The following is a 15,085-nucleotide window of genomic DNA, read 5'->3' as shown; positions in this document are numbered from 1 at the left end:
CCACTCCTTGGGGTCACCTACTTCTCCTTCATGGAGACCCTTCACCCTGGTTGCCTGAGAAGCGGATTGCCTCTCAATCATATTATCTACTTATTAGTCGATTATACTTAGTTCCATTCATTACCATTTTGCTCAGGGATGGAGCATGCAAATTGAATTGATAACATTCTCTCTATAGGAGCATGCCATGGACCGCTCCATTGCCTTGGCGGCACGTGGTCCGTGATTCCTGCGATTCCCACTGGGAAAAAAGGAGTCACCTATGCTTACCAATTTTTTTTTCTTTGTTGTTGCTGATGTTTGATGTTCAAATAATTCAATTTCAGCATGACCTTTTAGGCCTCAGGACTTCTACCATTTGGGGTAGCGTGACTGCTGTGATGTCAAAGGTCTTAAAACCCTGCAGAAGAGGACTCAAATCCTTCGCTGTCTCCAGAAACTTAAAACTGACATCACCATCCTCCTAGGAAACCCATCTCCACTCTGAGGACTTCTTCCGTATGAAACGCTTTTGGGTGGGTACAGTGGTTGGAGCCCGGCTAATGGATGCTCTGCTGGAGTCCTCACCTTGATTAAAAAATCACGGCCTCACTCCTCGCTTCACCATCAGAATGACCATACGGCTGGTAGATGGTCTCATCTAACGATACAAGAAGGTACCAACAACCTGGACGTTTGGAATGTTTACGGTCCCAATACAGACAACCGGCCATTTCTTGACCACTTGCTCTCCTCATCTCCTTGCAACCCCTTCCACGCGTATAATAGTGGGTGGGGATTTCAATGCTGTGCCGTCCCCCAAGGAAGACCGCTCAGATGGCCACAAATCATCTGGACTCATTTCTAACCCTCAAGACAGGAACCTTACCTCAATGATTCAAGCTAGTGGATTGACGGACATATGAAGATTCCTTCACCCCCTGGAAAGGGACTTTACATTTTTCTCTCATCCCCACAATGTCATGTCATGTATTATTCTCTTTCTTACTTCTCCTAATTTGGTGACCAAAGTCCATTCAGTCGAGATTGAAAATATGCTTATCTCGGATCATGCCCCAGTTTCTCTGTCTCTTCACAACCTAGACTTAACCACCATGCCCGTTACATGGAGATTCCCGGGCTACCTTATCTCAGGTGACTCCTTCCAGATGGATCTTAAAACTTGGTGGCTGGACTACATGGTTCACAATTCCACTCACCTTGGCGATCCAGTTCTGTTCTGGGAAACAGTGAAACTCGCAAAAAACAGACTGGGCGAAAATATACTGAGGCTTGTACGCTGGCCAGAGATGCCTATATCTTTTACAAACAAACTCTAACTTCCGAGAATAGACTTCACTGGTTACAGTCCTAGCAACAGTGTGACAGTTGGCTCCAAAAATATGACCAAGAAATTAGATCCGTGAAGGATGTGGAATATTCAAATTTGGAAACAAGTCCGGCAGGCTCTTGGCAAATTTAGTCCGGGGAACTCTCCCTGCCCCTCACGTACTCCAAATGGCTGACACAGGTTTCGTTTCGGAACGCTCCGCTATGCTAAATGTATGAAAGATCTTGCTTGCCCTTTAAATCTGTTCATTTGTCTACCTTCCTCGCTTCTCCGTGCCCAATGGCCTTATTTGCCCTGGATGCGGAGAAAGCCTTTGACAGTGTGAACTGGTTAACTAGTGTTCTTACTAAAATGGGGATCACTGGAACATTTTTTACATTTTGTTTCCTCTATCTATTCCCGCCCGACAGCACAAATCTATACATCTACGCATCTCTCTACTGCCTTTCCTCTACACAAAAGGCACGCACCAGTGGTGCCCTCTTTCCCCCCTATTATTTAACATTGACATCGAACCCCTGTCCTGTTCACTCTCCTCATCACATTTATTTACAGGTCTCCAGCTGGGATCCATGGACATCAAATCAGTATTATTCACTGATGATATTCTACTAAGCCTCTCGGTCCCGGAGACCCAGGTACCGAAATTGATTCGACACATTGATCTCTACGTCTGCTTTTCGGCCTTAAAATTAATTTTGAGAAAAGTGAACTGTTGTTTCTTTCTAAAGCAGCAACTACTACCGCAATGCCCTGGACTCCCAAACTGAACCTTCAAGTGAAACACTGGTTTCTCACTTATTTAGGGATCCAAATCCCCCGCTCTGCTACGGAGCTATATGATCTTAATTACTCCCCTATTATTAAGAAGATAACTGACGAATTGTTATCTTGGCAAAATCTCCCTCTTTCCCTTTTAGGCAGATGCCATTTAATACGAATGGTTAGTTTTGCCCGACTTCTATACCCCCTGCAGACCATACCCCTTCTTCTTAAATATAAAGATGTACAACTATTGAACAGATCATTTACTAGATTTCTTTGGAAGGGGAAGAAACCTAGAATCTCCCTCAGAAAACTCCACCAACCTAAATCTCTTCTTGGTACTAATTTTCTCCATATTAGACTCTACAACCTAGCCAGTCTATTTCGTCATATCCTAGACTGGTTGCACGACACGTCCTTCTTTTTTTTCTGATACTTCTTTGGAAGCTCACCTACTCTCCCCATGGTCCCTCTCTGGTATTCTCCACACCCCCCCTCCATCTTCTCCACTCCCACATAAAAAATAATATTATCTTCAGAGATACGGTGCTCACTTGGAGGGAAGTGAGAAAAGTTCTACAGCTGCAAGGAACGGTCTCCCCGTGGATGCCGCTTACCTCCTCCCCGATATTCCCTCAAGGTGCTGAGTCAAAAGTTTTTAAGTTGTGGCACAATAAAGGTATTCACTTAATTCAACATCTAATTAATGCCCATGGATCATGAATGACACTGGATGAACTTTAAAAACTGTATCATCTCCACCCTAATCCCTTTCTACAGTACCACCAGCTCTCCCGATTTCTGAAAGCTTATGTGCCTCCTTCCTCTTCTCAGGGACAATCAAACGCCACCCTTCAACGCCTATTGCAGTCTCCAGCTTCTAAATTGTCCCTCTCACACATATACCTAATCCCCTGTGACCACTCCTTTACTGTTCACCTCTCCTTTCCACGCTGGGTTAAACCGTGGGCTTTATTGGCAGGTTTTTCCCTGCAAGATACCTATGATAGCGCTCTCCGGGAATGGAATAATGTCCACAAAGCAATTACTTGCAAAGTCTGGAGGGAGATGCAATTTAAATTTTTACTCAGAGCGTATTATGCCCTTTATGCAAATATCCTTGTCCCACCCTAACACATTATATCTGATCATTCTTCCATCCATCTTATCCATTCAGTGACCCTCCACTTCCCTCCATTCAGGTTTTTTACCCTTCCGACCTTCTTCCAGTCATTTTCCCTTGTTTTTGACCACATATTCCATGTTGCAGTCTGTTCACAAACAATGCCCTCATTCGGAGTAGTTGTTTGTCTACCATTATGTTTAGCGATTGAAACTTGTTGAGTTTTGTATATCTGCATTTGAGTTTTTGTCTCAAGACAATGTTTATACTCTTTGAATACTTTAATAAAAATTACATGCTTAAAAAAAAAAGAAATACCAAAATTGGGCATCAATAAGGTAATACCATTTATGAGCCCCCCCAATAGGAGAGTTATGCAAAACATATTATGCAAAATATATAAAGACCATATTGATCAGATTCAGCCGGTCTAAAAGAAGTAATACTGACTTGTGCGAATTAGTAGCAAAACCAGATAAATTACCAAAATGTATTTTAATGAACATGAGTGAATGAATGGAGTACATTGTATCACCCAGGAAAAGAAGCGCATCATCTGCATACAAAGCATTTTTTCTGCCCTCTCCGAAATACGACAATTTCTCCAGAATGTCCCTTCTTTGACTCCGGATCCTCCCAGCTCCACCCCCCTGGCTCTGCTTCCCAGCTCCAAATCCTGGCTGTGTCTCCTGACTTCTTCTCCCAGCTAAGGTACCACTCTGATGGGGACAGCCAGTGTAAGGGGGAACTCTGATGGAGACTGCTCGTGTAAAGGGGCACTCTGATGGGGATAGCTAGTGTAAGGGGGCACTCTGATGGGGACACTCTGGGGCAATGCAAGGGGACACTCTGATGGGGACAATCAATGTAAGGGAGCACTCTGATGGAAACAATGTAAGGGGGTACTCTGGTGGGGATAAGCAATGTAAGGGAGCACTCTGACAGGGACAAACAATGTAAAGGGGCACTCTGATGGGGACAATGTAATGAGACACAATGATGGGGACAAGTAATATAAAAGAGGGCACTCTGATGGGGACAAACAATGTAAGGGGACACTCTAATAGGGGCAACTAATGTAAGTAGACACTCTAATAGGGACAAACAGTATGAAGGGGTACTCTGATGGGGAAAAACAATGTAAGGGGGCACTGTGTCTGGGAAAGCACACAAGCAGCTATGCATTGTAGTGCAGCTGCTGGTGTTAAAGGAGAACTATGAGATGAGTGATTTCCACTCACCTCATAGTTCTAAGCCGACCTGTGACAATGAGACTGTCACAGGTCGGCTCAGTAGATCGGGAGGTGAGGGAACACATACCGGGTTCCCTCACCTCTCGATCCTGTCACGGCTCTCTGCCGTGACAGGGGGAGGGGCTGGATTCCCCTCTCCCCGCTCCGATCTGCCAGCGCTGACTGGCGGAACGGACGGGGGAGGGGGCGGGTACAGCTGGCTCTGCCTCTAGATAGGCAGAGCCAGCTGTCACTCACGCAGCTGGGCGGATCCCGTCATCTACGTCGGGATCCGCTCCAGGTGCGGCGTCTCAGTATACCGCGAGCTGTAGCTCGCGGTATACTGAGCTTAGGGTAACGGGAGGACGCTAGTTTGTGTCCTCCCGTTACCCTAAGGAAAACTATGGGGAAAAACACTGACCCCATAGTTCTCCTTTAATGCAGCCTAAATAGCGGACCATGGTCTAGAAATGAACTGGGTGACTTTTCTCTCTGGACTGCAATCTGGACCTTGGCTCAATGAAAATCACACTTTTACCACTTGGGTCTATTTGACAATGTCTGCAGAAAAACTACTTGAGTGGAGTTTAAAATACTAACTCCCCTAGAAAAGGAGGAGTACACAGAATGATACTGAACAATAAATTCTAGGAAACAAGCTGTGTGTCATAAAAAAGAAAAAAAAAAGGGGGGGGGGGGGGGGAGAAGACATAGGGTAGATGGGTAGTATGTCTCTAATAACTTTGCACATCTAGACTTTTGCAATATTTGCCCTCTCTTTTTTGCAGAACTGCCCACGTTCACTTAAATTTGATGGTGAACGTTTGTGGACTGCAGTCTTCAAGTCATTCCACAGATTTTCAATGCTGTTTAAGTCTGGGCTCTGACTATGCCATGCAAGGACATTCACCTTTTTCTCATTCAACCACTGTGTGGTCATATTTGCTGTGTGCTTTGTGTCATTGTCATGTTGGGAGGTAAACCTTCTTCCCACTGACAACTTTCGGACAGCAGATTTTCCTCAAGAATTTGGCGATATTTTGCCCCAACCATTTTTCCTTCTATCCTAACAAGTGCTCCAGTCCCTGCTGCAGAGAAACACCCCCATAACAGGATATTACCACCTCCATGCTCTACTGTAGGAATGGTGTTATTTGGATGGTGAGCTTTATTGGATTTCTGCCAGACATATCATTTGGTGTTGAGGCCAAACAATTCAATTTTATTCTCATCTGACCATAACACCTTTTTCCATGTAGCCTTAGAACCTTCAAGGTGCATTTTGGCAAAGCTCAGTCGTGACTGCATGTGTCCCTTCTTGAGGAGTGGCTTTTTTCTTGCAACCCTCCCATACAAGACACATTTGTGGACAATTTCTGATATGGTTGTCGCATGCACACAATGACCACTCTTTTTCATAAATTCTTGCAACTTCTTCACAGTTGCTCTAGGCCTCTTGGTAGCCTCTCTGACCAGTTTCCTCCTGGCTCTTTCATCCAGTTTGGAGAGACGTCCTGATCCAGGGAGGGTCTGTGTTGTACCAAATACTTTCCACTTCTTAATAGACTTCACTGTGCTTCTAGGCATTGATGAAGCTGTTGAATTTTTTTTGTATCCATCTCCTGACTTGTGCCTGTCCACAACTTTATCCCGGAGATCATTTGACAGTCCCTTGCCACCCATAGTTGATTGTTTGCTTCAGTTGCACTACAAGGGACTAAAATGCTCCAGGAAAGCTCTTTTCAAACTGAGCTAATCAAAATGAGAACAGCCGATCACAGTTGCAAGTCAAATTACTTTTTGTGCCATTGAGAAGGGGATTAGCTACACCTGATTGAGTTTACAAGTCATCTTTAGGAGGGAGTGATCCTTTTTCCAACGGGGATTCCGTTTCTGATTTTTTTTTTTAATTCTGACATGTTGGTGTTATATCTTACACTTGGTTGTTATAAGTTGCACTGAGTAAATACAGCTGGATAAAACAAAAACAACACGTTACAAAGTGCATTGACATACATTTTCCATTCTTTAACTGAGCCCTCCTGTTATATTTGGAAGAAAGAGTGACTTTTTTGAAAATGCATCCTTGGGGCTATTTACCTTTTTCATATACAAATATATATATATATATATTCTCTCGAGTGCAGTAGTCTGTGGGGAAAGGGTTTTCTTACATTAATGGGCAAAAAATATGTCAGCATTTTAATTTTGACTGAAGCATCACACTGGCATGTGGTTTGTTGAAAACAAGAAGTGGTATTATTGAATACTGGACAGCTGTTTGACCTGTCCCTTTTATGGACTTTATTTACTTTATTTTTTGGGACTTTTTTTCTGTGTGTTTTAAATTATTTATTAAAATGAGTAAAATCGAGTGTAAAAACTTTAGTACTTTGCAATGTGTTTCACAGCAATGCACATCCATTGTTAAGGTGCCATTCAGAATGAATGGCACCACATAGCACGAATCAGTGTAACACAAAAAACTGTGCATTGTAGACATGTGCAATTCGTTATATTCCGAATTCAAATTTCGAGCAATATCGGCAAATTTAGACATTCAAATGCATAGCAGGCCACATGCCCTCAACATGGGGAGGGTGCTTTGCCAGGGGGGGGACTCCTGGAAAAGCACCTTGTCCATATGTCAATGAGGACAAGGGCCAATTCCCCACAACCGTGGCCCGGTGGTGGAGGAGTGTGCGGGCAGGGGAGCTTGTAGGAATTTGTGAAATGGGGCACCCAGATGCCGACCCCCCCCCCCTTGTGAATGAGTAAGGGGTAGTTGTTACCCCTACTCTTTGACCAAATATCATAATATTTGTAAAACACACAACACCATGAAAAAGTCCTGTATTTAAAAAAATGTCGTCCAGCAGTGTAGATCCATGTCAATCACAATGGACAATGGCCGCCGACTCACCAAAGAAAAAAATACCCAACGCCCGTCAACACGACCGATCCCTACTAACTCTTGCTGCAAAATGACAGCTATGCTCCTGAATGTCAACAAAGGGGCAGAGAGCTGCCATAGAATGTCAACCAAAGGGGTCAGAGCTGTAATTTTGCGGCAAGAGTTTGTCGGGATCGGTCGGTGGGCATTGGGTATTTTTTTATTTTTTTTTGTCACTTTTCTGCAACTAATTTTCGTTCATAAATATCGTTTTAACACATCCAAAATTAACGAAGGTTTGGACATATCTGTGTATTAGAACAAATTGACTTTTGGATCGGAATCCCGAAGAACGAAATAATGAAAAATCAAAAAAGAAACAAACCAAAACAAATTTTTTTGCCAGCACACATGTCTAGTGCCAAGTGTTGTGGTAGTGCACGATTGTTTATTAAATGTTCGCTGGAGACAACCAGACTTATTTTCATTCATTTTATTGTCTGATTCCACCCAAGCTCGCAAATCCCATTTCTGGAAAATAACAATGGCATATATAATGGAAAGACTGAGGGCTCTCCCATACTCTATCCAAAACTAAAAAAAGTTTTGGCTTCAGTTGTGCTTTAATGGCTACATAACAGATTGGTGTTGTTTTACAGTATATCTTCCAGGAGATTAGCTTTAAGGCAAGGTAAATTAGGTGATAAACCACATAACTATTCTGTTTTCATTCAAGAAGTTTATTTTTCCTTCCATAGTCTTTAATTGAAATTGGAGACCCTTCAAAAAGCTTGGGAAATGTGTGTGGATGGGCATATCAGCAACAGAAACCTGATTCTGACCATGCTGAATATCACGATCATGCAATATTTCTTACAAGAGAGGATTTTGGACCTTCTGGAATGCAAGGTCAGTGTGCTATTTTGATTATGGATTATCACTGTCATTTAATCACATTTTTTTTAAATGAGGGTTTGTTTCTGACATTTTATTAGAACTGATGAAGTGGCTTGGATAAACTATGACATGTCTTTAACATTACAGAACAAGTCCAGTTGAATGTGGCCAACTACTACTAGCTGTGTAAAATACAACAAAGTGCAGTAATTCTTTTAAGATCTCTTATCACAAAGCAAAACTAACATTTTCTGATCTTAATAGGGCTTATAAGAATATTGACAGAGGCAATTATGGTTAAAAAAAATGTAACAGATCAAAAACCTTAGAGAAAACACATTTCCTGATCTTAATAATGACATAGTTTTTTTTTGCCAAAAGTATTTTTGTTTAACTCTCTTCCTTCTTTTCCAGCATTACAAGAGGTTTTGTTTAGGTATTTGGAATTTGGGGGTTAATTATTAGCTATATTATGTCATATAGCTTTGATAAGATCTTTTTAATTTATGTTATATGGCAGTCATTTATGACAGTGTCATGATACACTATACAATTTTTATTATCTTTTCTTTCCTGCCCATGGTGCCAGTTTTATTAATATTATTATTGTATTTATAAGATTGTGTAAGCATACTTAGCATTCTAACGTGTTAAGGCACTGTCCTTTGAATGTTTTTTGAATGTTTGTTGTGTGTACTAGTTGCTAACATACACTCTCCCTTGTCCCACCCATTGGTCTAGTTCTGCGACACATTGTTCATGACAACTGATCACATGATCAAGTTGTCATAGCATCAGTGCATAAGCCCACTAGTGATGCTAGGACCAAGCCTTTGTCAAGCATTTGGCATTTAGACCTAGTTTGTGCTCTGACCTAGTGGCATTTTTCATACCTACCTTATTTGCTACACTGTGGACCTTGCCGTTCTGCACAGCTGGTGTATAAAACAACTCTACATGTGCATTGGATGCACACTACATACTTACCGTCTTGGACAATGAACATGTGTGAGATCGACCCTTTTCACATTTACCCCAAATCAGAATATTTTAATGACTATCTCTTTGTTTGAATATGGACACATTTCCAGCATTCAGTGAGGAATGTACAAGACCATTTGCTCCTTCGGATTTCTGTGTGCAATTGACAGAGTGCATACAACTAATAAGCACCCTTTCCTCCTCGGCTGCACTATATTCCTTAAATATACTTGATGGGAGCCTGTCTCAAACATGTTTTTTTGCAGTTTGTATAACCTAAGGTAGTCTTTTTGATGGGGGGTTTTGGATATTGACATTTAAATGTCAATTCTCACATTTTGATGATCTACATTGTGGGTCCACTGTGGTATTTATTTATATTGGCAAACTTTTTAGATTCCTATTATGTGATAGTGTGTCTATACTCCTGGATCTCTTTTTCACTTTAGTATCTATTATATCTACAGTATATTACTATATAATACTGAACAACATGAAAAAGTATACCATTATTATACTTGCTATACTTCATTCATAACAGCAGATTTAGTTTTATCAGAACATCAAACCAATAAAAAAATGCCTATTGTTTGGATGTGCTTGTTTTGCATCATTAAAATCAGACTCTAATATTGTTCAGAAAAAATCCTCTGTTAAGCAATTTGCAAAGCAAATTTTTGGAAACCCAATTACATATTTTACCTGTGTCTGTTTTGCAGATACTAAGACATATCATTCTTGAAAGTAGGCAGGTCAGCTTATTACAATCCCATGATCAGTCTCCGTGTAATAAGAAGTACCGTATTTGCCAGCGTATAAGTCGACCCCCTACTCTTTGTGTTAAAATATAGGTTTTATATGCACAAACTAACCTCCATGGTGGTATTCCCGAGTGTGGCTCGGGGTTAATTTTCAGTACCATAAGTGGTAGCCGTGATTAGCTCAGTGCTGAGCCAATCACGGCAGGCTTTGCATTCATTAATACAGGCTTTGTATTCATTAATACAGGCTTTGTATTAATGAATACAAAGCCTGTCGTGATTGGCTCAGCGCGGTATACAGTATACCCGGCGTATAAGACAACCCCCGATTTTCGGGCAGTGTTTTTGGGTCTTATCGGAGTGAAACTGTGAGTAAAGGAAGCTGGGACGGGGCTGGCTGTAAATCTATTGCTATAGTGTACTCGACGTGTGTACTGTATATGTAGTATATATATACACAGCACAAACCTCCACTACACTCCAGAAATAGTTACAATTCTCCACTGCTAACATGAATAGGTTAAACCATGATCCATAGTACATAACATGTAGTTGTACTATGGATCATTTAAAGTCACCTGTCCCTTTTAAGAAAAAGTATCGGTAATTGGTATCGGCAAGTACATGAGGGGATGTACTTGTACTTGGGCCTGAAAAAGTGGCATCGTGACATCCCTACTAAAAACCCATCTTATACGCCGGCAAATACGGTAGTGATGGGTTTGATGTTCGAGTTCAACAAGAGTTCGACTCGAACATCGGTACTTCGTGTTGAACTCAAACATCGCTAGTTCATGTGTTCAGCGAACACACAAACTATCAGGGCATTCGGCGGGCTGTTTGCATGCTGAGCTCCCCACAAGGCACTGTGCACCGCACAGTGCCTTGTGAAGCCCTGATTGGGTAAAGTCTTGCACCTGACCACAGGTCAGGTGCAAGACTTTGCTCAATCATGGTCGAGTGCACTGAAGAACCATGATTGGGCAAAGTAATGATGACTTTGCCCAATCATGGCTCAGCTGTCACCGCTAGCTCTGCCCAATTGTTTATATTTTGCCAGCATCTGTCAGAATGCGGCGGGAGTTTGTTGCGAGCGGAAGGGGTCGGCAGGCGTTGGGTTTTCTTTAAAAAATGATATTATTTCTAGTTATTTTTTCCTGTTTTATTTTTTATTTCGTCGAGTCATTGCCGTCGTCATCGTGGACAGCGCTGGATGTCGTGATTGACCCTAGGATTACGTCGGTGGATCCATTTTTTTTGGGCGGGGAGTTTAACAATAAAGGACTTGTCAAAAGTCTTTGTTGTGTTTTTATTTCAAATAAATGATTTTTTAATAAAAGTCTGGACTTTTTAGTTAAATTTATTTTAACATTTTAGTGAATGGACACTTATTCACAAGGGGGGTCGCACCTGAGTCCCCCTTAATTATTTTTTACAATATGCATATAAAGTTACAAACATCACCCACCGAAGTGGGGGCACATACTTAATACAACATTATTAAGGCCGCAACTCAGCTTGGCTCAATACGGCTCAGTGTCCTAGTGTCAGAGTACACTGTCATCTCCTAACGCCCCCACATGGAAGAGGCACTGTGCTGCACACAGATGGAAAGAGGTCAGCAACACCAGGAGATGGCAGCGCACCAGCATAGAATAGCCCAAATGCCATGGGGGTTAGCATTGGCCCAGAGATGTTTGAGATCAGAAGTCAACCCTCACACACCCAGGGACAGCCCAAAGCATTTACCATTCAATGTGTGATCGTCCTCAAGTTAAGGTCGTCCAGTGGCCCCAAACCCTATCAAACTTCTTCGGACATCCCCTACTGATATAAGCTGCTTTATATAGGTGTATAGGGGCGTCCACAATGCCCCTCCACTCCGCCAGAGAGGGGGGATTTTTTCATTTCCAGTGCAGCACTATCAATTTTCTTGCATAAAACAACAGCACCCCAATCAGTGTACGTAGGGCAATGGTAGGAGCAGCCTGTTCAGTGAGTCACAGCAGACACATAGAGATGGTGAACAGGATGGGGAGTGCTATCACCTGTGATATGAAGTCCGAGACTGATTTCCAGTACCCTACGATCCCCAGAAAATGTGCCTGAAGTCTGCTGGCTGTGCCAAGCAGCGCCAGCAGGAGAAGGAAGTATCCCTGTATATTTTTGACAGTCGTGCAGGCGTGTAATATACTCAATGCAGGATTTTAAATTGTATGAGACGGTCTCGAACCGATACCAAGTGGGAGAAGGGGTAATCCCACACCTCCTCCAAGGCATCATCCAAAAGGTTTGGTACATCCACTACCCACTTCAGTCTGCAAGGAAGTTTATGGACACCCGCTGTAGCTGACAGGGCCTGGTACACCAGAGATAAGGGCTTTTTTAGACCCTCCCGCCGAAGGAGGGATTCCAAAGGCGAAACTGTAAGGGCTCAGTGAGATCCCCCCATTTGTGTCTGGTAAGCATGCCATATCTGAAAGTATCTAAACAAGTAGTTGTTCGGAAGGTTACATTTCCCCTGTAGTTCTGCGAAGGAGGCCAGTGAACCGGTCAAAGTTAGATCCCCCACGGTCTAAATTCCCCTCTCCGGCCAAATATGGAAGTCAGAGATATCCATAAAGTGCCACAGTTTCGGGTTATTCCACAGAGGGGCATGTGGCGATATGAGTATTCTCAGGATATAGGATTTTGCACACCTCATCCCAAGCCTTAAGAGTTGCCGTCATGGAAACGGTCATAGGGTATGGCGCACCCACCCCCCTATAAACCAGCCCGGTCAAGGCTGCATATGATCGGACCAATGCTGCCTCCGTCACCACCGCCGCATCACTATCTTCCGCAGTTAGCCAACAATGTACCACCACCAGCTACTCAGCTAAATAGTATTTTTTAAGGTTGGGCAAGGCCAAGCCCCCCTGTGTCCAGGGCTACTGGAGGAGACTGAGCTTAACCCGCGGAGTCTTGTTATTCCATACAAAGGAGGAGAACAGCTGATGAATCTTTTTTAAAAAGGCATACGGTATATGCATAGGAGAGTTACGTAGAGCAGGACAGGGAGTACCTTCATTTTGATAAGATTAGTGCGTCCAATTAGAGTCAATGGCAGATGCATCCACGCCTCCAACCTGCGCTTAGTGGTAAGGAGTAAGGGAAGCACATTCATTGTATAATAGTCCCCTACATTGGCAGTAATGGTGACCCCCAGGTAAGTAAGCCTATCAACCCACTGGAGAGGGTGGGCTGGGTCTGCCTGTGAGCGTGTCAGGGGACTTAACGGCAGCATATGGGACTTTGACCAGTTCACCCGCAATCCCGAGAACACAGCAAAACCCTCAAGCACTTCTAACACCACGCGTAGGGAGGGTCCAGCATCAGAGAGGAACAGGATGAGGTCGTCAGCATACAAAGCCAGGCGTTCCTCAATCCCCCCCACCCGGATACCCAAAATGTCTGGAGATGAGCGAAGGGCCACCGCCAGGGTCTCCATCACTAGGGCAAATAGGCCCGGTGACAGGGGGCAGCCCTGATGCGTGCCCTGCTCCACCTCAAAAGGTGCGGAAAGTGCATGACCAATCTTTAGAGCCGCCCTGGGTCTGTTGTATAGTATAGCAATGCATTTCTGGAATTGTGGGCCAAAGTTCATACAGTGCAGCACCACTACAGTGCAGGTCATGAACCCCCAATCTACCGAATCGAATGCCTTGGCAATGTCCAGGGACACCAACGCCCCAGTGCCCCCCACATCCTGCGATAGGTGTAGGTGGGTAAACACACGGTGCAGATTGGTGTCCGTGGACTTGCCTGGCATGAATCCCGTCTGATCCATATCCACTAGGGAGCCAATCACCTTAGACAAGCGGGTGGCCAGAACCTTAGTAAGGATTTTTAGATCCATATTAAGAAGGGCTATGGGTCGGTAGGAGGAACATAGAAGGGGGTCCTTGTCGGGCTTGGGGAGGAGAACAATATGGGCATCACGGAAGGAATCGGGACGTTCACCTGATATTAAAGCAGACGCGTACAGATCCCGAAGCCTGGGTGCCAGCCCCTCAGCATGTAATTTATACCACTCTGCGGGCATACCATTGTCATTCGGAAACGAGGAGATGGCAGCCAGTATGTCGGGAACCAAGACATCCGCATCCAAATGAAGTTTACAACTAGCGTCCGTCATATCTAGCTCCAGCCATAGAATTTCCACGTCTTCCCCATTATTTGACGTGATATCGTCCCTTATATGCACATTTAGATTATTTTTTACGTAAATGCAAACACCCCCCCTCTTCTCCCACCTCTGTCCCTCCTAAACAGGTTATACCCCTCTATAGTTCTACTCTAGTAAGAGTAGAATTCCTGTAGGATGGCCTGCGGTTCGGTGACTCTATCCCCCGTCAGTCAAAATGCATGGAACAGTGGTAAGATTTCTCTGGTCCGCAACCAGCAAGGCCAGAAACTTTCCATTTTTTTCCCCCCGTTCAAACAGCAACTCACGTAGTTCCCTTAAGGAGCATCTAGTCATCTCAACATGATGGAGATTCAGAGCCCGTCGTGCCACCCGGAGCTCCTCCAGAGATGCCTCCCCAGGGGAAGTTGCAAAGGCCGCAGCAGATGCTGATTCCGTCCTCCTGAAGTTCATCTAGAACCGCATTGAATTCTACACGAGAAGCTTTGATAGCAGATAGAAATTCCCCACGTACATTTGCCTTAAATGCATCCCACACAATATTGGTATAAGCAGTACCCTCATTTGCTTCCCAGTATCTCTCCATAGCAGGGATCACTCTGCTGGATACCATTTCCACGCTCAGCCAACTCGGTGACAATCTCCAACACCCAGAACTCCTAGGGCCCGGTAGCAACAGGGAAACAGTGAGCGGGACATGGTCTGACAGACCACCAGGCAAGTAGGATGCCCCGACCACCAGGTTGAGTCGGTCCCTGCTGCCAACGGCCATATCTATTCGAGCCGAGAAGCCATGAGTGTGTGAGAGATGGGAGTATGCACGGTGTCCCGGGTTTTTCCACCTCCAGACTTCCTCCAACCCAGCCGTGTCCGCCCAGGATACAAGATCCAGCCCAGCAGGCCTGGCTACATTAGAG

At 43.9% G+C, this 15,085-nt stretch overlaps 1 protein-coding gene across 1 annotated transcript in view; it reads left to right on the top strand.

The window, feature by feature from the left end:
• LOC108798945 (A disintegrin and metalloproteinase with thrombospondin motifs 2-like) overlaps positions 1–15,085 on the top strand; it is a gene marked incomplete at its 3' end in the record, with an annotated part of 345,605 nt that overhangs the window by 68,633 nt on the left and 261,887 nt on the right. The window contains exon 7 of the mRNA XM_018570755.1: positions 8,102–8,252. Within this exon, the coding sequence (XP_018426257.1) occupies positions 8,102–8,252 (151 nt within the window). The remainder of the gene's footprint in view (positions 1–8,101; positions 8,253–15,085) is intronic.

This window comes from Nanorana parkeri, unplaced genomic scaffold (assembly GCF_000935625.1).
Source record: "Nanorana parkeri isolate BGI_ZX_2015 unplaced genomic scaffold, ASM93562v1 scaffold1591, whole genome shotgun sequence".
Taxonomy (NCBI): Eukaryota; Metazoa; Chordata; class Amphibia; order Anura; family Dicroglossidae; genus Nanorana; species Nanorana parkeri.
This window is presented reverse-complemented; position numbering and strand designations above follow the sequence as displayed.